The sequence below is a fragment of the Rhinolophus ferrumequinum genome, chromosome 27 (assembly GCF_004115265.2).
Source record: "Rhinolophus ferrumequinum isolate MPI-CBG mRhiFer1 chromosome 27, mRhiFer1_v1.p, whole genome shotgun sequence".
Taxonomy (NCBI): domain Eukaryota; kingdom Metazoa; phylum Chordata; class Mammalia; order Chiroptera; family Rhinolophidae; genus Rhinolophus; species Rhinolophus ferrumequinum.
Genome location: NC_046310.1, coordinates 19,126,255 through 19,151,428, shown reverse-complemented (window position 1 = coordinate 19,151,428; position 25,174 = coordinate 19,126,255). Strand labels below are relative to the sequence as shown.

General features: G+C 37.5%; 1 protein-coding gene across 6 annotated transcripts in view; it reads right to left on the bottom strand.

Annotated features, from left to right (window-relative positions):
* Nucleotides 1-25,174, bottom strand: part of RGS7 (regulator of G protein signaling 7) — a 437,701-nt gene that overhangs the window by 17,566 nt on the left and 394,961 nt on the right. For 4 of the 6 annotated variants that reach the window (XM_033099770.1, XM_033099772.1, XM_033099767.1 and 1 more), the window contains 8 exons: nucleotides 21,742-21,816; nucleotides 14,146-14,244; nucleotides 12,905-12,966; nucleotides 11,610-11,720; nucleotides 10,273-10,398; nucleotides 5,517-5,703; nucleotides 2,538-2,627; nucleotides 269-349 (listed from right to left, as the gene is read on the bottom strand). In XM_033099770.1, the coding sequence (XP_032955661.1) occupies nucleotides 275-349; nucleotides 2,538-2,627; nucleotides 5,517-5,703; nucleotides 10,273-10,398; nucleotides 11,610-11,720; nucleotides 12,905-12,966; nucleotides 14,146-14,244; nucleotides 21,742-21,816 (825 nt within the window). In that variant the 3' untranslated portion in view covers nucleotides 269-274. The remainder of the gene's footprint in view (nucleotides 1-268; nucleotides 350-2,537; nucleotides 2,628-5,516; nucleotides 5,704-10,272; nucleotides 10,399-11,609; nucleotides 11,721-12,904; nucleotides 12,967-14,145; nucleotides 14,245-21,741; nucleotides 21,817-25,174) is intronic. The other 2 variants (XM_033099771.1, XM_033099769.1) reach the window with 1 other exon arrangement.

Here is a 25,174-nt window from a genome sequence, read left to right as displayed (position 1 = left end):
CTGGCCATTCATAAATAGAATTAACATTCCCCACCACAAAGATCTTTGACGGAAACTAAAAACAAAAACCATATCTTTGTTGAATTCAGTTTGCTTACATTTTAACACACACAACTCCACTTAACTAGCCATCACAGCAAAAGCCACAGGGCGTGCGCACACACACACACACACACACACACACACACACAGCAGCAGCAGCATGGAGCTAACCACACAACTCAACAGACGATGCAGACAAACTGAGTAGAAACCAAGATTTTTCTACCTCTTTTCATAACAGGTTAGTGCTGCCCCTCAGGGTTGGTGTACAGTTTTTATGGCATGGGAAAATAGGGAGGTTTCTGCCCTATAAAAATAAATGTGTGAAGGCTTTAGTTGGAGCTTACACAATGTCAGAAAGTTCCAAAGGCACTGGCACAATACCAAGAAAATTCAAAAAGAAAGAATCCCACAAACAAATATATCACCAAAACACATGGCACGATACTAAGAAAACAGTGGTAGAAAAACGACTGGTTGCCTAAATGATTTATGCAACAATTTTTAACAGCTTCCTGAAACATAAAGACTAAGAGAGGCATGGTAGTGGGGTTTTTGGTGGGGCATATCTTGTCCCCCACCACGATTCATACCAAGTCTTTGGCTTTAACCTGCTTATTAGGTCATTTTCTCCGTGCAGAAGGAGAAAGCATGGAACCCTCATTGCTCTTAATCTTTTAAGCCTTAGGAAGAGCTACGGGAAAGAGCATAGAAACACATGAACTATCTTTAATAAAGAAAGGGATACATTGAATAAAAATAAAAATATAAAAAAATAATTATTTCGTTGTATGTATATAATATACACTTCTTTCCAAACCTTAGTTTAATACATGTAGTTTTTATGCATGACTTCTTTATCCACTCTAGAAAGGGCTGAGACAGAAAGATAAGGAGGAACGAAGTTCTGAATTCAAACAAAGGCAATACCTTTGCTGCTACCTCAAAGGATTCAAGGTGGGCGATGGGGTTAGAAATTGGGAAAATCTCTTAACTGAACTTAATGATTTGTTATTCCTTAAAAACTAGAACTTACCACGTTCTGTGCAAATTTCTCAAAGGATGTTCTGCGATCCATTGAGTGTCCCGACTTACATGTGTGGGGTGGGGTGGGGCAAAGGGAAATAGGGAGCATAAAAGAAAAAGAAAAAAAAAAAGGAAGCAAGGAAAACAGAGCAGAAAAAGACAGGATGATGAAATGATGCAAGACCAGATCATGTTCTAAATCACAGAGCCTGGGCTTGGAGAACCACCAAGGAAAGCCTCTTGTCACAGGACACGGGCTCTCTTTTTATTAGGGATTTTATTTTTAACACCAAAACTCTTCTTGTGCAAACAAAGCAAAATGAACTGACACTAAAATGAAGTAGATATGTGAAGGTTTTATGCTGACATTTTCAGTCTAAATATTTGAAGATCTAGTATCCTATCTTCAGAATTTCCTCATAATTTTCTATCAGGCCTGGATTTTGTTGATAACAATTAATTTTGTAAAACATTGCTATACAAAAGAACGTTCTGAAAGAATGGAAATTTCATTCTATGCTGTCTAATATTTCAGCAGCCTTTGGCTGTGACCACTGAGAATTTCAAATTTCGCTAGAATCTTATGTAATCTTAATTAATTTAAGTTTAAATAACCCCTTGTTAATGGCTACAGTATTGGACATTGCATCTACAGAGTATCTATTTCCAGTTGTAAAGGCAATGAATGCACTTCGAAAAATCCCGTTAGCCTAAATGATGATCATGAATTATACAAAATTACTATTTCAGCTCAGAATTTCAAGAAGTTACAAAGGCTTTTAACATCAAGAAATAGTGAGTAATGTTGATGTTTATATCCAGATTTTCCATACCCTCTTTGTTATATTGATGACATAAGGTGCTACTGATAAAGAGACTTTGATTATAAACATTAATTGAATAATGAAGCCTACTGCAACTTTGCTAAAATGTTCTTGGCTACCACCTTAGTGTGTAAAATTTATTATGGGAATACCAAGGGACTCAGGCTATATACCAAGTGAAAAATATTTAGAAACAAACATTACTACACTTTGCCAACTCTCCTTGAAAAAAAAAATGAGTATTTTCACTTATGGCGTATGTCACCTAAAACACACATTCTAGTTTACTGGACAAAAAACCACCTTCTTCAAGTATTTTACTTAATGACATTGTTCTTTTCCTTTTTTTATTGTAATTTTTGATTGCCTTGAATGTGGCATATAGAAGACTAGCATGAAACATGAAAAGAACTTCTAAAAAGCTGTATAAAGCATGAACATCTACAGAAATGATCAAAAAAGAAATAAGCAATCGACAAACAGAAACACAAACAACTTAAATGACTCTTATAAAATGCAAAGGTTTGGGGGAGGGTTTCGGAGTGTGTTCACTTACCATTTGTCCAATACCCTGGGCCCCGGGGAGGTAACTATTCCAAATCATTATGACTGAGAACAACATCAAATGTCACAGAGAACCAATACCTTTTTCTTTGCCTGTAGAAGCTCCTGATAGGCACTGGATCTTATAAAACGTGGGTATGAATCACTTTTCATCAATTTGTAAATGTGCTCCTAAAAAGAAATAATGGTTGAGGTGTTTATTATTTCTCAGAAAAAAAATCAGATACTGTGATAAGAATACAACATACTGTTCAAAAAAAATCTGGAAGGAGCTAGAAATAATAATAGTGATGTTGGTGGAATAGCTTATGTGTCCAGCACACTTTGATCTTCACATTTATTAGTTTATTCATGGATCAAGGATTAAACTGGTTTAGGAGCTGCAAATAATGTAAATCATATCCAGTTGTTTAAAAAAATGGACTTTGGGTGACAGAATGTCATAAAGTGATTTCAAATCAAGTTGTTGATTTACATATCATTTGAGAATATAAATGAATCTGCTATCTCTTAAAATTACTTCAGGCCCAAAGTGAATGATATGATTGAGTAATTCTCCTAGATGCCTTGGCATCACATGTCCCTGGAGGGTGCGGACTGCCCATATGGTGTGCCGATCTCTCTGTGGTGCAAATTATATGGAAAATGGTCATCCACATCACTTTGAGCCAGAGCACAAGTCCAAAAATCAATTTTGTGATATTTATTGGCTATGTCTCCCAATTTGTGTGCTTTTTTTATTCATTTGGTGACAAATTAGGTAAATAATAATTTAATCCTAATTAGCCTGGAATGTTCTATATTTGATAAATATTGGTGGAAAAAGAAGTCAAGAAAAAAATGTATTTATCCAATTCAGTATTGTTGGCCCAATTTAGGGAGCTTCTCTGGCTTACTGCAGCCAAGGGAATGTAAATGCTCCTTGGTCTTTCCAGTCTAGTGAAGTAGCAGTGAGCAGTAGAGTTTTGCACAATCGGAGAGTATCTGGATGTGCCAATCTCTACTTTTTTAGAGAAAATACATATTTTTAGAAATGACTCGGGTTCACACCGACAATAATTTGGAGTTATTCTGAATACACTTCAAAACATTCGAGATTAAATCTCAACACCTAGTCCACGTTTCATCCCCAAGAGTATGATAATTTGGAACTGATCAGACAGAGATTGTTGGTGGAAAAGTAGAGCAGTTTCTTGCTTTGGAGTCAAGTACTCTGGGATCCAGATACTAGCTTGCTCAAGGTCTATCAGTTACAAAGTACAAGTTGAGACCAATTGGTTCATATTTGTGAGCCTTAATTTTCTGATGTATAAAGTAGGGTTGCGGTGAGAAATAAAGGAAGCTCAGTGTTTCGAAGAATATGGGGTTGTGCATAGTAAGTGGTGAAATAGACTTGAGTATCCAGGCACACTTCTAAGTGCATGCCTATATTAGTACATTTAATCGTCACAAAACTTCCACAAGGTTGGTAACTATTCTCATATCCATTTTAAATATGAAGAAACTGAGGCACAGAGAAGTGAAGTACTTGCAAGAGGTCACAGAGCAGAGCTCAGATAAGAATCCAGGCCACTTAGTTCCTGAATCTGCTTTATTAACCATACATTGTGTCTCTTCTCAAACGATGGCAAGGAATTTCTATAATATATTTGAAGATATGGTAAAAAAAAAAAAAAAAAAAACACAAATAAACTGGAGTTAAACATCTGAGCTTAATTGAAAGAGAAGCCTCAGGTCAGGAAGCTCATTCCCAACATTTTACACATTATTGGCTCTAGAAAAATGTTTGAAATTTTATCTTGAAGTGAAAGAAAGATAAATAAGCAGAGGAGTAACCAATATGGCCAGAATTTTTATCCTGCTCTCTCTCAGGTATCTCCGTAGAATGTAATTATTTCCATACAAAAGACCATGGCAGAGCTAAGGAGAATGGGCATTTGGTGAGGTCTTTGAACCTGTGTTAGTTTTCTACACAGTGGCTTGTTTCCTTAAACCAAAGCCAAGGAGAAATGTGTTTTCTATTGAGACTAAAAAGGGCATTTGAGCATCTCATTCTTCATCTTCTATATTTTATTTTAATAACACTGTTGTTTAAAATACAAGATACTTTGGAGAGTTAATATTCTTTTCTCAAAATTGTTTAAGAAATTATGAAGTATGCATGTTCTGATTTAAAAGCCAATTCCAACACATCATTAGGAAATAATATCCTCTCACTACAAGTTTATTTTTCTTCTTGAGCATAATAATATTTTTTTAGAGAAAGTGAAGATTCAAATTGTTCCTAACGAGGCAATTACATCCAGTTGGAGAAAAACACTGAAAATTTGTCTTAGGAAGTTAATATCTTAATATCAATTTCCTTTTTTTTTTCTTTTTGCACACTAAAATTTTTTCTTGGAAAAATAATAAGTGCTTGAATAAGTGCTTAAGTATTTAATTTTATCATCAGAGCAAACTGGTTTGAGTTTGACTTAACTTTAAGCTCATTTAGTTAGTTTGACTATTGTAATATTGAATAATTTAGCAATGTCAGAATGTTAGAATCTCCATATGGGAAGATACTTTAAAGATTTCAACTATGTGTTACTGAGGTGGGGCCATCATTAGATAAATGCTTACTCACATATTGGGTGACAAAAGAGTAGAAATAAACCAAAAGTTTTCAAATATTTCAAGTACTACCCTTCAACAAATTTTCACATAAAAACACACAAATTTACAAAACATTCCTAGGCTTTAAAAACACGTTACTCTAAAGTGTCACTGTTCTTTTCTAGATCAATTAGAGTCATTTTACATACAATTACCTAAACTGAAATAGAGAGGGTGCCAAAAAATGTATACACATTTTAAGAAAGAAAAAAAACTGTATTAAAATTGTAATAATCAATATATACTGATAATAAAAGGTGAATACAAGTCATGTGTATACATTTTTTGGGCACCCCTGGTATTAGACAATACTGTCAATTAAATGGAAATAAAATGAAAGCATCTCAATGTCAAGTTCTCAGTAGCATATTTGTGATATAATGTGATTCTCACCCCTGTACCAACCTGAGCATCTTCGAATGTGTATCGTCCAGGCTCCTTCACATTCTGGGTCGTTTTGTCATAGCTCTTAGAATCCAAGTTAATGGCACTGGGGGCTCCTGGAGCCAGAAATTCTTGCCATATTTCCTGCACTCGGGAAGGGACTTCTCTAATAGGTCTTTTTTTCAGGTCCTCCACTGCTAGCCAGAACCTATGCAAAATGTGACACCAGCATTTACTGCAACATCTCAGTCTGAAAATTCGTATAATTTTGAGTGATCTTACAATTCACAATGATGCATAATAATGAACTCGCTTTGAAGGCTTCCTATAGCAGGCCTTTACTGAGTTGTTTTATTAGTTGTATTCAAAGGTTTAACATTTTTCAGAAGGTAATATTGAAAACAATCTCTTTTAAGTGTTTGATGTTAAAAGCATATCTGCCAGAGCCCTGATTCTATGCGATCTTCATTGTATTGATGCAAAGTAGTCATAAGAAAGAACCATTTATTAGGGAGGAAGGGAAGTGTGGGTGGGTGACACACAGCATACGATTGGCGGATAACGTGTGCATTACACTGTATTCTTTGTCTCTTTCGTCCATTTGAGCAATGAGGGTTAGTTCGAAGAGGATTTTCTGCTCTACCTGGCAAGGGAATTAAAGTGAAGCTTTACTGGAATTTAAAGAGGTCTGGACAAAGATCAGAACAGGCCCTACCTCGAGAAATCAGGGCAAGTAACTAATTTTAGACTACTTAATTCAGAGTTATGGAATGACAGAAGCAGTAAGCTTTCACATGCAATTGTTTGAAAGGCTTAAATTTGCAGAGGCTTCACGGCACTTTGGGAGCTCTGGAAAAATAAATACATATTGACTTACTTCTAAATATAGAAATATATTTTACATACTTCTTTATAGAATACATATCATACAAGGAAATAAATGTTTGGGTTGATAAGAGCAAATAGAAAGTCCAAAAATAAGGGTCACGTTGTATTAAAGGATCTTATCTCTTTAAATTTTCTCTATATCTTTTTCATTAGATCTAGAAATAAAGATAATCAGATGAATATGTATGTCATAATTTGTTAATATAAAATATACTTGAAAGAGGAACTACGAAGTCTGTGTTCTCCTCAACAGGAACTGCCATCGCCCTAGTGGTAGGTGTAACCATGAGATGGAAAGACAGAGGGACAGAGGCCACTCCAGATATAGTCTTAAGAGAAGGTCATGAGCAGTCCGTCATAACAGTTACGTTTTAATGTGGGCATTAATGAAAGGTCAGAAATACGCAGCGGAGCTAGAATTCGAATATCAAATACTACCCATTCTAGTGACTTTACATTCGAGGTCTCGTTTTCCCAGGTAACAGTAGATACTCCCATTTACACCGTGCCTTCAGCATGAAACTCCCACTTCTGTTTTCAGAAGGGAAGGCTTGAGATCATTTCCTCCTCAAATACAGACCTCAGCACCGCAGTCGAACAGGAATATGCAATCTGAGGGAGCGTGAGTGTTATAACCACGGCTCATTCAAGTTCTTTCCAGCACACTGGGCACACATCAAGAGAAAGAATCTGTCCTCAAAGAACTCGTAGAGGAAAAAGGAACCGTTTAGGTGGCGTCAGTACCAGGAAGTACATGACAGGCTCTCAGGGTACAGTCTGGGAAGCGGGGCATGAAGGAGCCCCCCTGCTGGGTGAGCACAGGGCTGTAAAAGGGAGTTCCAGGAAACTGCTACAGACGTGGTGACATCTTAAATGGACTTGGACATACGGATAAAACACCAAAGGGTTGAAGAGGTAAGAATGACAACACCTACACTGAGGTGTAGGTGCAAATGCTATTCTCGGTGACTTAACTCTGTGAACTCATGCAGTCCCCACAACTCTCTAGAGGATGTGCCACTATTGTCCCCCACTTCAGAGAAGAGGACACTGAGGATATGAAGATAAGGTCACTTATTTAAGGTTGCTCAGCATGAGTGACATAGCTGGGTTTGCCCCCAGATAATTTGCAGCAGGTGATGTGCTTATAACCATCCCTCGAATGTCTCCCTAAGTGTACCATAGCCTCTTTTATCCTCAGTGTTACTGCTGTAATCATCGTCATGACTTAGTAGAATGGAAAGGGCACTCTCTGTGTTAAACAGTAGCTGGAATGTGAGCAAGCATCTTAATGTCTTTGAGCCTCGATTTCTTCAACCGTAAAATGGGGTGATAATGCCGATCTCAGCACGTTTCCGTGTGATTACATAGGATAAATTATGTAAAGGGCACTTTTGAAGTGCATGATGCATTTTCTGGAGCTCAAAAATAAAACTCATGTTACCACAGTTACTTAATATTTACTCTATGCTACGTACTTCAACTTAAAAAAGGAAGGAACAAAACAGAGACCCAAGGAGAGCATAGGTTGCATCCGAGGAATAAGTAGTTATCGAGAAGCAGTATTTCTGGGCTTTTTTTATGTGCTAATACTTGAGGAAAATGCTCATATGTGGGCCGGCCACACTTCCATAAATAACAGGTGCTTAGCGGTATGTGGCTTAGATAAGACGCACTGAGATTGATCTAAGCGCAGTTAGCCCTGGCAGTTTACTATTTTGTCTCCCTCAGGCTGTGGGACCAGACACTGAGGCACGAGCAGTGGGGCTCAGATTTGGAGAGCAGTGGATAGGAACTTAGTATTGGTTTATAGAAAGCCTAGGGCGCAATTATTGCAATCTGACTTGAACAACATGGTTAAATCAAGCTCCCCCAAACATATTTTGCTTCTCTGTACAATGGGGTGAGAATACTTAAATTTCATTTTTTTTGTTGTGATGGTTATATATGTGATAATACCACAGGCATACTTACAAAAGTAGTGGGTAGAAAGCATATTATGGCATGTAATATGTGTTCAAGAATTTTATCTCTATCTATTTATCATCTATCTATCTATCTATTATCTATCTATATAGATATCTATCATCATCTATCTATATAAATTTAGTAGGGAAACATAATAGGAATATGATAGACACACAAATATATATATATATATATATATATATATATATATATATATATACACCACATATAGATACAAAATATATAATATTTTTATATGTAATTACTTAGCAGGGAACCCAGTGTGGTATAGAATTATTGAGATTAAAAACAGTGAAAGCTTGAACTAAGGAATCAGCAGTGATTCAATTAATTCATGAAACAAAGTTTACATATGCTATTCCCGTTGCCCCAAAGCTTCTTCCTTTTTCCTTTTTTTGCCTGGTTACCTCCTTGTCGTCCAGATCACAGCCTAGAGGCCATTTCCCCAAGGATGCCTTTGCTGATCCCCAACTCTGGATTAGCTATCCCTCTGTCCTTCTCTAATCTAAACACCCATCGCTTTGGGCTATGATCTGTTTTCTTCTCCATATTCACCAGTAGGCTATAATTTTAATGAGATCAGGAACCATTTTTATTTATTTAGGTGATACTGGTGAGGCTCATAACTTGTTTATTTCTTCATCACGATACCCATAACGTCAGCATTTTTTCCCAAAAAACTTAGACAATTAGAGGAAACTCTACTTCTCCATCCATTAAAATGCTAAAGATATCCTTTACCTCTGCTATGTTTTCATACATTCTTACTCAGTAATTGATGATGTGACCTTAATATATCAACTGTTATTTAATAGGCCCAATAAAAATTCTCAGCAACTGTTGATCTCATAAACTTGAGAAGGGTTCTCATAAACTTGAAAGAAAATAGGAAGTTGCATCCCAACAATCCATGACGGGCACACAAATGCGATCATATTCTGTGGTCATCATGCTAATCCATGGGACATCTGTCAAAGGCCTACATATTTCCAAATGTTTTGTTATTGGTATTTGCTAAATCCCCTGAAAAGAATGTGACAATGCCTGGCACTGCTTAGTTCCAATGAAAATAAATGAATACTGAGACCTTTCAGTAAATGAATTTCACAGGACTGCATGTGTCATGGGGTAAGTAAATTAGGGTATCATGTTTCAAAAGAATAATGAATGAAACAGCTCATGGAGAAACAGTTTCATGTAGTGGAAAGTTATCACTCACTTCAGGGATCTTAAACAGAGCCATTAAAATATAGTTCAGTGTCTCACATTAAAAAATTTAATTTCCAGGTGTCTTTCAAGTTAGAAAAATTTCAACAATATGGAAGGATGATGTTTACAACAGATGGGCGAATGCGTACCCCGTCTCACTGACAGCTTAAGGTAGTGTTGCTCTCAATGGCCCGGAGGCTGGCTGTGTTTTAATGTGCAAAGTAAATGAGCTGCCCCCCTAGTTGTGCCTCAAGTTACTTGATACAGGCACCCCATCTCTTTGTCTACCTCTTACTTGGGAAATGATACGCAAAGAAGACCAATATTGATAAATAGGTGATATTTTAATTTAACTACAGAAATATTGTTGGCCATTTTCCACTTTGCCAAACATTAGTCTAGGTATTAACACTTCTTTATGGAGTCCATTTCAAATGAACCACAATTTATGTAATAAATAGATCAGGAGACACTGTACAAATAAACCATTACAAGGAATGTGTAAGGTTGGGCTGACTTTGCCTGGGTTACCCTTTTTCTTTCCTCCATCAAGTGGCAGAAATTCAGTGGGTTCATATTGTCATCGTAATCTTGGTGGGAGAGTAGTAAGCCTATTAAATCTTAAATAACCAGACATATTACAGGCAGCTACCTCTGGCTTATAGCATAAGATCTATAGAACATGTCTTACCTTAAGTTTTCTGAGCTGAATTCTGACTCTAGAAATTTAAGAAACTGTTCTCTCCCAACTGGGTCTTTCAGGGCTTCATCCATGCCAAAACCCCATCGTTTTACCCTCTGCTGGCTTGGTTCTTTGCTATAGGAGATAAAACAAAACAAATATATTCCTTTCATTACAAGCACTATTTTCAGCTATTACATTTCCCCTAAGAATCATATATACCTTTAAGATCTCATCTTTAACTTTCAGGAAAAACAATCTGATTGATGACTCTGCATGAAATTATAGTGAGGTTTAAGTTAGGCATCAATAATAAAGTCTAATGTTTATTGAGCATCAGGTACAAAGTGCTCTAGGTGGACTTCCTTAGTTTTGTTCAGCAACTTTCTGAGGTAGGTACTATTATAATTCTCATTTTATAGATGAAGAAATCCAGGCACAAATGAGGGTTATAACTTGCCAGAGTCAGACAGGTAATAAGAGGTAATATTGCAGACATTCTGACCCCAGAGCCCAATTTCTTAGCCACCACAAAATGCAGTGTCACTGGAAGAAAATGCTTGGGAACCAAAAGTCCTAAATCCTAGTTTATGACTTTGCTGTCAATGAAATGTGTATCCTAATCCTGGCAGAGTAACAATATTTTGGGGTTCCAGCTTCCACACCTAGAACTCATAGATAAACAGTCGTGCACTTGTCAAGCATTTCAGAACCACTGGGTGTAAACAAAACAAAGAGAAGGTCCATAAATCCAACCTAGAGCAGTGCCACAGACCACAGGATATCAGTCTGCAGAGTGATATGCAATGATCTTTGTTTGACTCTGTCAAGATTGATAATATAAATTTCTCTACCTCATGAAAGAAACTGGGGAGTCTTACATTGTGCTTGGGTTTTCTTAAGTCAGTCTCTTGTCAGTTTTTCTTAGAGTGTTTATGGTAAGGCCATTTTGTTTTAAAATTGAATGTATAATAGCATACTTGTACTGGCCTTCAGAAAGTATGGATTTAGCATTCATTTTACTTGAATGCATAGGCCTTTGTGACAATGTGTGATTTTCAAGGAAGCTAACAACAATGACCTAAATTTAAAGAACTGAAAATCCCAGCTCTGACTAGTTTATCTTAAAAGCCTTACATCTGTAATTTTGTGCCAGTCCTTCAGGAAATGCAAATATTCATACAAGTACAAATATCTAAGGTTCAAAAACTATTACTTTGAATACGAACTTTATTATGAGACACAGTAAAATCACCTTAATGATTAATCAGCTATAGTAGTCTTCCCATTTCACCCCGACCTTGAAATAAGTGAAACATTCAAAGGGAAGAGAAAATGCCACTTACCTTGCTTCAAGTTCCCAGAAAGTAGTATCATCAGATAGCCATGGGTTAGAAGGGTCAGGTGGCACAAGAAACGGGTCATATTCTAAATACTGTTCCGTGTAACTTAGCAGACTAGAGAGAAGAAACATTTCCATTTTCCTTAGTTTTCTGGTTAAGGTTATATCCAGCCCAAAGTAAGGGACACAATACAAAACTATCAGGCCAAGGAATCCTTGCTTGCTTATAGAATGAAATCCAATGGCAGTTTTCACATGTCAATAACGTCTTGTGCTTCTTGGGAGACAAATGTGGCTAAGGATTCCATCTTTCCACAAGCCTAAGCCATATGAGTCAATATCCCTCCATCAAAATGAAGCAAAAGGAAAGAGTTCAGTGTGTGACATCCTAAAGGTCAGTTCCAATCCTTGGTCAACCAGTCTACCCACAGCTGAACTGATTTTAGCCAACTTGGAAAAGAGGTTAAGAAGGAATTTTTGTCAAAAGTATTTGTAGGAATTAGGTGAAAATGGAATCACTGGCCAAAAACATTGTTTTAAGTCTGTATTTAAAAGTAAACGAGAGAGAGAGAGAGAGAGAGAGAGAGAGAGGAGAGAGAGATGAGGATGAGAGGGGTGACGGGAGAGGAGAGGAGAGATGAGAGGACGAGAGCGAGAGAGAGGGAGGAGAGGAGAGAGAGGAGAGAGAGAGAGAGAGAGAGAGAGAGAGAGGGAGGAGAGGAAAGAAGTTGAAGAAGGACTTGACAATGTCTCAAAGTAAAGAACATGAATGCCATTAAGAACAGATTTAGAAACGAAACGAAGAAATGGAAAATACCTAAAATTTGAGTTTAATTCAAATTCTGAAGTCATGCAATAACTCAGTAGTGTGAATGTTATTATGAATTTATAGAAAGGCTCTGAAGTCATGCAATAACTCAGTAGTGTGAATGTTATTATGAATTTATAGAAAGGCTCTGAGTTGCCAAAAGGTAACTTCATACGTTGAAAGTATCATTTCTCTCAGCAGGAGTGAAAAGATTCAACTCCTTAGAATTATCTTCTATATCTGATTCTGGTTGCACAAGGATTGGAGCTCTAGAGAGTAAGACAAAAATGATCATTCTGTTATTTAAACTACAGCAAAACAGTTATTTGAACGTTTTCTATGTGTGAAAATGAAAAACAAAATAACATTTCTTATAGGGTTCCAGTTATTTTTCTCAGCTCCTTTCCCAGTAATAATTCCCTTACAATTTTTAACACATTTAATTGTCCTATGAAACTTTAAAATTTATATGGACATCTGGAAATACTTACCTATCAGCAACTTTTGACATTTTTAACCGATGTCTATCTAACTGTATTTGCCAATATTTTATCTGAAAAGAGAGTTAAAGAAGTAGTCACATAAGTAGTAACATTCTCACAATTTTCAACTCTGATTTCTGGTAGATTGAGCAATTCCAACCAAGAATATGTTCTAAGTCAGTAAAATTTCAATGTCTGTAAAAACAATCAAATGAAAGGGCTATGAAAGAGTTAAAAACTCAAACCTGTTTGAATGTAAACATATCCAATATCACTTTAGAATAGCAATGAATTTGAACATTCTGTCTGCTTTAACAAAATGTAACTTTATTTAAAAAATGTTAAAGAGATTTTAAACATTTATTTCTGGTGAATAACCAAATCAGAATCATATTTACCCCTTAAAGTCAGAAAATAAATGCATTGTTGTTATTGTAATTTCAAAATAAATCTTTCTTCTTAATACTATTCTAACAAAGCAGCAGCAATGTGCATTTTGAGAATAGTTTTATCAACATTGCAAGACACACACTCACATGGACATAATCACACATGGAAAACTTTAATTTAAAACTCTCTGAATTATTTTTCCTTTATGATGATTATAAATATACTAGAAAAAGTATGTATTACACTATTGATAAATCATATTGCAATCAAATATAAGGGAAAAGAATCAAAAAGGAGTAAAAGCCTCATGACTGAACTAACCAAGAGATTAATTATCATTTGATATGAGACACCGGTGTTTGCTTTGTTTGCAATGTTACTTGGAGACAAAAGTATTAATCAACTGGTAAAAGAAGAAGTGACATATAGCATGACCCAGTGTTGACAAGGGAGAACTTCAAGAGGCTTATAGATACACAGATCCGTACTGTAGGAACAAGAATAGGCACTCTTGTGTGAAGAGCACGCCACATGATTGGACATGGAAAACATATGACTCAATATCGCCAACTTCTTAGCTTCTCATCCGTTAAGAGTTCTGGGGTGCAAAGTAACTCTTGATAATGGAGGCATCTATAAATTAGTGTATGCGACTTTTAGGAATTGGGGAATTGAATATGGAAAAGTTTTGACTACGTATCTTAAAATGAGACAATTTCATTACCTTTTCACAGCAAATTTTCTCCATGAAACAGACAATACAAGTAATCTTTTAAAATACCACAGATTCACATTCACATCTGGTTTTTATAGCTGCTACTCTGTAAACCATTAACAGGTAACTTTAGAGGTTGACCCACCTGTTGCTGTAACTCATCTTCTGTTGGAGGTTTAGTTTCTGGTGTGGGCGTGTGGGTAGGACTGTGGCTTCTAATATCATTTTGTAAACCATAGACAGACTGTGTAAAATTTAAAAAGAAATATGTTAGGACAAAATACCATTTTGCATTATATATTCAGTAAGGTAACTTTGCTACCTATTTGATTAAGCTTCTCCTCAAAACGCAAAAGGCACTGCTATCATAAATGTCATTTGAATGTAACATAGAAGCATGGCTCTTTGAAAAAGATTGTTAACTTTGAATAGATTATTAACTTTGCCCAAACAATTGTTTATATGGAGAGAACACGGTAAGCATGCTCATCAAATTCGGGATTGGGGGCGCTGAGAGCACTTTTTCTTTGGACTTGAAGATAAAGGATGAGGACATACTAAAACTGGATGAGCCCAAAATATTAAAGTTACTAGGCAAGTGTGAAAAGAAACTCTTGAAATCAGAAGAGAGTAGATCCATACATTTAATGAGCAAATTTTCAGAACCATTACCAACCTTTCCGGTATCTCTAAATTGAAATGTGTTTGTTTCTGACCTGTTTTCACGTGGACTCTCTCTCTTCTTAGGGTTAACCTGTTAGTTCTATACACTGACCACTTGGACTTGATTTTTCCAGTATGTCTCTCCATTATCTTGCTCTTCTCCCTTCTTTAACAGATTTTGACTTGGGTTTAACCTATCCGAATCATCCAGCTCAGACTATCTTTGGTAGGTCCTCTGTTCTCCCCTCTCTTGCTCTAGCCCCAACCTCCTGGAACCCAATTCCTAAAGCCAAAGAATAGTATGAATGCTGTGAATTAGTTATTAATAGGACAGAATTGAATGAATTGAACTTTGTCCTTTCATTCATTCATTCATTCATTCATTCAACATTTACTATATGCTGGATATAGCTGGTGTTATGCATTAGGGATCTATTAGATTGGTGCCAAAGTAATTGCAGTTTTTGCAATTGTTTTTAAACTTTGGAACCGCAATTACTTTTGCACCAACCTAATAGAAGTAAACAAAGATAGATATGCTTCCTCCTCATTGGAACTCATGATCTAGTGGAGGGGATACAAGTTACGCAATCACACAACTATGGGACTAAAAATGTGATAAGTATTAGAAAAGAAAATAACAAGTGCATAGGGCCTGGAGTCCAAGGAGACTTAATTTCCGCTGAAGCAGAAAAGGCCTCCATGAACTATTACTAATTGCACTTGAACATGATTAAATAAGACAACCTTCTGAACTCTGAAATAACAGTTGAGGTGGATTTTTGTTTTTAATTAGGCAACTAAAAGATCACCAATTATGCAATAACTGCACTTTACAACGTTTGCTATTTTTTTCAGGTATGTCACATTCATTTTTCATAAGAAGAATTAAAAACGACCCTAAGGCTTGAACTTTCCATTTTTGTTTACCTTGGTTTAATTACTTTGAGTTCTTTCATAGAAATCTATAGTTCATGTAAAAAATGCTTATAAAACAGGATAGCTAACAGTTTTAACAGTAAGTTTTTTGGTTAGGATTAAAAATAATAAATAAAAAGCACTAGAAAAATACCACAATTTATGGTGTTCTAGAAGTAAAATGACCCACAAGTTGTTTTCTGTCTCTACATGTCTATGATGACTTCAACATGTAAGCATTTCACATGGTGTTTGTGAAGTTCCATATAAGACCCAAACCACTGGGCGGTAGGTGTCCCTCAAAGCAGTCTTCCAGCATCCTAGCTACTGGCTCTGAGGTGACTCTGGAGTTTTCATTTAATGTCTTCTATGCAAGTAAACATCAGGAATTCTCTCCTTTACCAATCAGGGTGCTGTTCATTTTCTGGGGACCACTGATAGCTTTGATTCTTGGCCAGAGTGAAAATAACCCTGAATAGTGCGATTGTATGTACAAAGCTTATTTGATGAACAAAGGAGTTAAGAAAATTGACCTTATTTTGGCAGACAAATTATGAGGATTATTTGAAATGTGAAGGACTTTTTTAGAATAAGAAAATGTATTAAAATGTTGGCAAAGGGTTGGTGGACTAGAACTAGCAACACGTAGGGCTAGAGAGGAGAAGGAATGAAATTGTCTAAATATCAGTATTTGCAGCTGGGGGAAAATCAAATTAACTCACTGGGCTCCATTTTGAGTTTTAATAGCCAAAATAGTTACTAAATCAAGATGCTTTGTCTTGATCAACCCATCCTATTATTCCTCATGGTGCCTAGATCAGGACTTTTCATATGTAGTACTGTGTTTCCCAAAAATAAGGCCTAGCCAGACCATTAGCTCTAATGCGTCTTTTGGAGCAAAAACTAATATAAGATCCAGTCTTATTTTAATATAACATAAGACCAGGTCTTTTTTTTTTTTTTTTTAATTTATTGGGGAATTGTGTGTTTCTCCAGGGCCCATCATCTCCAAGTAGCTGTCCTTCAATCTAGTTGTGGAGGGCGCAGCTCACTGGCCCATGTGGGAATCGAACCCGCAACTCTGTTGTTCAGAGCTCACGCTCTAACCAACTGAGCCATCCGGCCACCCCAAGACCAGGTTTTATATATATATAATAATATAATATAATATAATATAATATAATATAATATATAAAATACTAGGTATAATATAATACCGGGAATAATATAATATAATGTCATATAATACCAGGTCTTATATGATATAATATAAGACCCAGTCTTAAAATATAATATAATATAATACCCAGACTTATATTAATGTTTGCTCCAGATGCATTAGAGCTGATGATCCGGCTAGGTCTTATTTTCAGGGAAATATTGTACCATCCAAATGAATACTGGATAAGTTATTCATTAAATGAAACAGATTTGACTTTCTACATAAATCTGTTCATATGATTTCACTTCGCATTTTAGAAGAGATCTAAGAAAAATTCACCCCTATATTTTTATTTTTGGCAGGCAGAGGGGGCTTTAAAATAGAAACTAAAGAGTGCCAGAAGCTCTTATGCCTTTGTATGTGGAGTGTGATCCCTGGGATTTTTCTAACTGGTGATGGTGGGGGAATATTTCTCTCCCCACTGGATTGCTCAGCTCAGCTAGAGAATGGATTGTGACCATGTCCAATGCCTGAGGAGAAGCCAGGCAGCAGGGCAAGCGAGAGAACAGAGAAAGGAGACCGGGGAGAGAGTGACAGAGAAACCGGACAACGTTCAAGGCCCTGAATCCGGAACACCCAGGGCCAGCTCCGCCACTGCCGACTCTCAAGATCCTAGAATACTTCCTTCTTTATTCAGGCTGGTTTGTGCAGAATTTCTGTTTCCTGTAACTTTCTGTACTCCTTACTTGGAACACTTTTGTTTTACTCTAAGATACCGACCGTGTTTCCCTGAAAATAAGATTGTATTATATCAAAAGATGCATTAGAGCTTATGTTCAGGGGATGTCATTCTGAAAAATCATGCTAGGGCTTACTTTCCGGTTAGGTCTTATTTTCAGGTAAACACGGCATGAGTAGTTTATCCTTTTATCTAACACATTGAAATTTAAAATTACACATTTTGCATATAGAAATAGGAAATGCCATTCTTTTTATGTATAAACAGCTATAATCACTGTATTCATAGGAGAAAAAATAGACAACTAATATGAACAGAAGAATATAACTGTTCTTCTAGGATGTACATATTAGCTGTTAACTAAAATATTAGGTGCCATAATGTCCAAATGAAGGTGACAGAAAAAAGAAAGCGAGACAAGAACAAGAAACATATACTGCTGCTTTGAAATATGGGTTCTGAAGTTACAGGAAGCAAACTGAAATGTGGGTCAGTCACATATGCACAAATGCTTTTGTCATGGTCCTCAGGTTTTATGTTCTAGGATCTCTGTAGGTATTATCGTATAGAAGGAATAATAGCCTGTGATGATTAATTGTATGTATCCACTTGGCTGGCCCACAGTGCTAATATTTGATCAAATATTATTCTAGGTGTTTCTGTGACAATGTTTCTTTTGGATGAGATTAAAATTTAAATGGGTATCTTTGAGTAAATCAGATTACCCTCCATAGTGTGGTGGCCCTCATCCAATCAGTTGAAGACTTGAATTGAACAAAAAGACAGACCTCCAAGTAAGAGGGAATTCTGTTAGCAGATTGCAATTATTGCCTGGTTCTCTAGCCTCTAATCTCTAGCCTGCTGGTCTACCCTATTGGGCTTGGGGCTCTCCAAGCCTCTACAGTCACCGAGTCAATTCCTTAAAATCTCTCTCTCTCTCTCTCTCTCTCTCACTCTATCTTTATCTCTATTTCTATCTCTTTCTCTATCTATCTCTGTGTCCCCATTCCTTTGGTTCTGTTTCTCTGGAGAACACTGGCTAATACACAGACTAATATAGTTAATATAGTTAAAATTTTAGAAGCAGTCTGAAGACTATCAGGCACACAGTGTTCCTTAAATTTTGCTTATCTTAGGTTCATTTCTCTCTGATTATGCTACATTACCATTCCTTCCTAGAGACTGGAGGGAGATTACATACTACCTCTTACTTCGTATTTTAGTAGAGACAAATTTAAAAAGATACATTTAAAAATTCACTAATCCCAAATACTTAAAAATATCTCAAATCAGATATACAGCTGAGTCTTCTCTTCATATGTTTGAATTCAACAATTAAATATAACACTCCAAACCCTGCATTCCTTGGTACGTATGCTAGACTATTGTGTTAGGGGTTTACTGGGCTCTTTATTCTTGTTATATACATATAGTCAAGAAATATCATTACAGCTGAATCCCAGAGAAATGAGTAACAACTCTCTGTGCTAAGGGCGGTATCTGTTTTTAAAGATGAAGTAGGACCCAGGGGTTCCATTTCCTCACCAGCAGCAACATAAGACAGAGGTGATCATAGAGCTAAGAGAAGGAGCAAAGGTCACAGACCAATTCACAGCGAAGACAAAGGCCGTTTCCAGAGGTGGTAGGCTGGCCTCTGCCATTTCTGTCTGGGGCTCGCAATCCCACAGAACTGTCTTCTCTCTCTGTCTGGGACAAAGCTGTGAAACCCTCAGAGGAAGATGGAACAGGTAGCTACTTATTGTCAAATTACTTAAAAAGTGTTGTGGCAATTTAGAATCACAAATGATTTAAATTCCCTTGATAACATGTTATGGAATGAGTTGTGTCTCTCTCTGAAAATCCTATGTTGAAGCCCTACTCCCCAAAGTGACTTGATTTGGAGATGGGAGTCTATAAAAAGGTAATAAAGGTTAGGTGAGGTCATTGGGTGGGGCCTTAATCCATGAGGATGAGACACCAGAGCATCCACGTGCTTGTTCTCTCCTATCCTGACCTCTGCTATATGAGGACATAGCTAGAAGATGGCTGTCTGCAAGCCTGGAAGAGAGCCCTCACCAGGAACCACCCTGGCCAGCACCTTAACCTTGGATTTCTAGTCTTCAGAACTGTGAGAAAATAAATCCCTATTATTTAAGCCACCCAGTGTGTGGTATTTTGTTATGACAGCCTGAGTAGACTCATATACATGTATAACACTTAATGAAATTATATAATTATATATGTACAGACATTTGTTTGTCTGCTTGTTTAGTGTATGCATTCTACTTAGATCATGTGTCATGGGAGCAAGGTCAGGCCTGTCCCACTGACTGCTAAATACCTAAAGATGAGTACTTGCATGGCTTCAAGTAGAGATTTATTAAACACCTGATTGAATGGATCATTCGACTTCCTAGCCAAAGATGAGCTAAAGTAGCCGTGGTGATAATTCTAAAAGACAACCAGTATGTGGCACAGAGCCCCATAGTCTTCTATGTAGAATAACATTGTTTGTGTAGATTCTAGCACATTTAACACTTCTGACTATGGGAAGCTATATTTATCAAAAGGTGAGAAAGACAATATTCTCAAACTGTTAAACCCAAGGGCATGCATGCTACGTGCTGAGCATTCTTCAGAACTTTAGTTTTTCTCTGGGGACTTTAGTGCTGTGTTCTGCCATTACTAATTCACAGGAAATTACACCGCAGCTGAGACAAACAGAGCTCAAGGATTCCATCTCATTGCAGCATTTTTCCTTGCTATGCCTTGTGTTTTCCCAGTATTAAATGAGGCCTGGTGGTATACGAAGAGCAGCACTGTCAATTATTGCTTTTGAAATTTTCTAAAAGAAGGATTGCCATGTGAACTATTGGTAAGGTATCAGTATTGAGAATAGTGTTAAAAAGAGAGTGTGAATGATTGCTTTATTACGTTTACGTTCTATCGCGTTAATCCATCTATTTTTTCTTCTGAATCAGAGCACACCTCAGTCGGTGGCTGTTGGGGAAACTTGACACAAGAAGATATTACAGGAGTAACTCTTTAAAATCTAGAAAGTAGTAAGCGGTAGCTTAATGCACTTTTGGAGAAGTGATTACATTTGGATGCTGTTCCACAATGTTGGTCCCCAATGCTGTGCTGCGAGCAGAGGCTGAAAGGAACGAGCAGGGCCTGTCATGAGAGAGAACGCCATGGGCCTGCTTGGTCTGGCTTGGCCTTTTTCTCTCAGAGTTCCTAGGGGCAATACTTTTGAGTAGCACATCCAAATGGGTTTTGTGGCACTTTTCCTATAGCTTCTTTAGCCTACATCAAGGTAAACTGCCTTAAAAGAAAGAAACGGTTATTTGAACACTTTGGGGACTTTGAAATGGTACATATGTTTCTAGGGAGGAAGAAGAAAGACACGATACTAAGATTACAAAATAAATGTTTTATGCCTACTTCAGGGACACTACCCGGGAAATGCTATGGTTACCTAAGGAAAAAGCCACAGGAAATGGCTTTAATCCAGTGGTGCCAACCTTGGACTGTGTCCTCAGAGTGATTGCTACAGCCAAAAGTTCTTATGTGCATCAAGCAATTTTTTAATGGAATGATAAAAATGACTTCTAAGTGTATGTATTACTTTTATAAATATGTAGGTACTACTGCTATGTGTCTTCAAAAATTATTGAAAATGTCATTAAATTCTGGAGAGCTGTTTTGTTTGTTATGCACTCTCTCATATAACAGACACGTGGCACCCAATCACTGTTTTATGGTTTTGTCACTAAATTGTGATGTTAAAAGGAGGTCCTCATGTAAGATCTATAATTACACCTCTTTACAATGTTTCTTCTCCCTCAGACTTTCACCTAAAAATGTTTTTCTGTCATTAGCATCACTTTTTCTCAGATAGTCTCCATCTACTTTCACTCATCTGCTGGACTCTGAAAGATGTCTTCCTGTGCTGATGACTCTTGTCTCGGATGGAGAGAAGAGGGTTCCTCAGCATCCTTAGTCCCTTCCTGTCAGAGCCAGTCCTGTCAGTCACCTGCATGCATTTGGACGGGGCTATTTCTCCAGGAGAGAAGGGAAGGACTGACAGAAGACCAGGGTTTAAACTCCCAGATTTTCCTCTAGCCAAACCACAAGGAAGAGCAGGGAAAATACTTGAAGATACTCTATGAAATGGGACAAAAGATGTTTAGGACTAATGTCCTCTAAACCGTGCAAAGCTCATTACTAAGCACCATCCAACCAACACTGATTTTTACCTTCCGTGTTTTGTGTGGATTTCTCATTCTGGATGACTTCTTAATGTCCACTTCGGTGGTATTTACACAGCCAGGCTGGAAATGGAAAAACAGAGAGACAAAGGAATCTTGGGATGTGAAGTTTTTGATCAGCGCATTCATGACTTGCTCTCCAGAACCTGAGGAAAGGCCGTGACGACACGGCCACTGGCCGCTCTCTACATGGCCACAATCATTCCTATCAGCAGCAGTCTATACAAAATACGTGACACTCTTTACTGCTCACATGCCCTTCAGATACCGTTCTCAATGAGCTCTCAGGGAAACAGGAAAAAGAAGCACGTGAGTTTGCATGTGCAAGTGAGTGTGGACATTGATAGCTGCAAAACCGGACAGGTTTAGAACAAGGGTATGCAAAGGCCAAATGGGGCATTAGCCCCAGGTGGTACCTGCACACAACCTCACTCAGTGTACCAGCCAGATGAGGAGACACTGTAATTGGATGGTTGCTTGCTCCCCAGGTTAGAAAACTACAATCAGGTGAGCAGCTCAAATCCCGGAATAAATTTGTTTATAATATAGATTCATGAAATCCGGTGACTGGGAATATTTGTTTTCCATAGACAATGTGCAAAGGAGGCTGTGGTTAAAAGAGAAATCTCCAACTTTCTTTTTCCTTTCCCTCACGCAGTTGAAACCTATTTAAATGGGGCGGGGGGGGGGGGCGGGGGGGGGGGGTGTTGTTGGAGGAAGAGTGTGGGCAGCCCGCTCCTGGTCTTCTGGACAACCTCGGGGGTATCATTTGGCTGGATTTATGCTCTGTGACACAGAAATGGCGAACTGTAAAGCTTCTTTATGTTTGGAGGAGGAGAGAGGTGGAGCGAGGGAGTTAGAAAAGAGAGAGAAGAGGTAAGGAGAGTGGGAAGTAGAAAGGAAGAGGAAGAAAAGGAGAGGAAGAGAGTGAGGAGGTGGGAGAGGACAGGACTATGAATCAGGAAACAGAGCAGAAAGGAGATGAGGACCTTATGTCTAGAAAGGTCCTTACATATTGCTTTTCCTTTAGAACTGATGGGAGTAAGCAGAAGAAAACACGGATTCTATTTATTTTCAAGTTTTGGACAAGACGTAGGCATCCCTGGTACTAGTAAAAAGTATTGTTTTGTGTGTCTCTGCTCAATTACTCTATTCTCCCATCCCCCCAGATTCCAAGATCATTTAAACATCAGATATCCTTGAAAGTGACTCCGGAGAAACTACAAATGTGGAAAAAGGCTTTCGTGCAGTTGTGATGGAGTTAGTAGGGAAGAACAAAAAGGCAGCGCTGTTGTGATTCGAGAAATAAGCTGTTCTCCACTGGCAAACAAGGGTTTTCGCTCCCTCTATAATGAGGACGGAAGACATTTCCGTAAAGAACCCTCTCCTAGTATCACAGCCATTGTGACAAAACTCCACCGTAATATTGTAAGGAACAAAAAAGAGCACGAGAAAAGCAAATTTTCTTGATTTGTTTTCTACATAGGCTGCATGTGAAATGTATATACTTCACACACACACACACACACACACACACACACACACACACACTGCACTATAACATTACAGAAATTGTAAATTTGGTTTGCGTACTTTTTTTATTTTATTTTTTTATTTTTTAATGAAAGTTTATTAGGGTGACAACTGTTAGTCAAGTTACATAGACTTCAGGTGTACAATTCTGTATTACATCATCTACAGTATATATCATATTGTGTGTTCACCACCCAGAGTCAGTTCTCTTTCTATAACCATATATTTGATCCCCTTTATCACTTTAGGAAAAGAAATAGTTGGTTTAACACCACAGTCAGCTTGGCAGTGTAGGAGGATGAGAGAGCACCCACCTGGATTGGCTGTATTTACTAATTGATACTGAGCAATTTACATAAACTATCCCAGCTGCAGATTGATCAACATCCGATATTCTGACTTAATTTTTCTGTGGCTGGTCTAGGCACCAATATTTTTAAAAGGACCCTCAGTGATTTTAATAACCAGCCAGGATCTACAACCATTGATCTAGATGTAACAAAGATAATGTTTTGAAAATATTAAAGCAATGTCTTTTCATTTCCTATTCAATATATATTTCCTTGCAGCCTTCCACGCCTAAGTCTGTTAGGAAGGGGAGACACTGAAATTCTTTAAGTTCTTATCAATATATCCAGAGCCAAGCATGACAAGATAGATTATAGAGATTTTTCTTCTATTTGATAAGGGGTGGGAATAATAAAGATATATATAAAAAGGAAGGCATGTTCTTCCATCACCTGGAGAAAAAGAGAAATAAAGATGTAGAGCTCAACAGGTGTCCTATTTTTCTCCTCTGAAGGAGAAACCCCAAGATGAGTGGTAGAAATGTTCAGACAAGTATAAGGGAGCCTGTGAATGTGGGGGTGGGGTAGCAAGTCCCCTCCCCCCGTTAGCCCCACATGTGATCACATCCAACACAAATCCTTTCCGTCGGGCAGGAGTTGGCAAGAAAGATGAGGCTGAGATAAAAGATCCCAAGGCTCACGTGCAGCAGGCAAGGGGTCCAGAATATGTCACATGTCCCGGAAGTAATGGGCACAGAAGTTCTGAGAAGAGTAGCGGGTGGATGGGAGCCTGAGGTTGGGACAAAGGCCGCAGTGTGCAAGGATTTTATGCTGGGAGCAAATGCCTGGAGGATGTGGATAAGGAAGGAGCACACACTCCTGCAGTAAGTACCAGAAGATGAGACGGAAGCCCCTTTATGTCCCAAACGCCTATCCAAAAACAATCTTGCATAGCGATAGGGAAAGAAAGAAGAGATCCAGAAGTGTGATCATTTATCCCAAAGTGACTGAGTTACTTGTGACTCAGTCTACATGAAGTGACTGAGTTAACATGATAGAATTGTATCATGCAGAGCACACACATTGAAACCTATCCTTTACATGGTCTTCTGAGGAAACTAGACCAATTACAGAAAATACAGAAAATGTATTCTTTTTAATACATCTGAAGAGTATGAACTAATTGAACTTGAAAGCTCATTCTGTAATAAGATGAACTTCTAAATCCATCTTACTTCATACCAGGTGGGATCACTGACAAATGGTCTCAGAAATTGTGTCAACCACTGCAGGCATGAAGTGGAAAGGATTTATTTATTTATTTATTTAGTTAGTTAGTTAGTTAGTTAGTCAGCTAGTTAGTTAGTTAGTTAGTTAGTTATTTTTATCCCTCATATGGACATATCTGACTGCAGCCCCAAAGAGAACTACAATTTTCACCCTCAAAGTTCAAGATTATGGCCATTTAACGAATGAGCTATTAGCAGACATCTACGTAAAATTCTATTTGAACCAATTATTAACACCATTAATGAGCAAATTAATAAGAAAGTATCAATCCTAAAAGTAAACATTATTAGAGATGGAACCCTGAGATAATG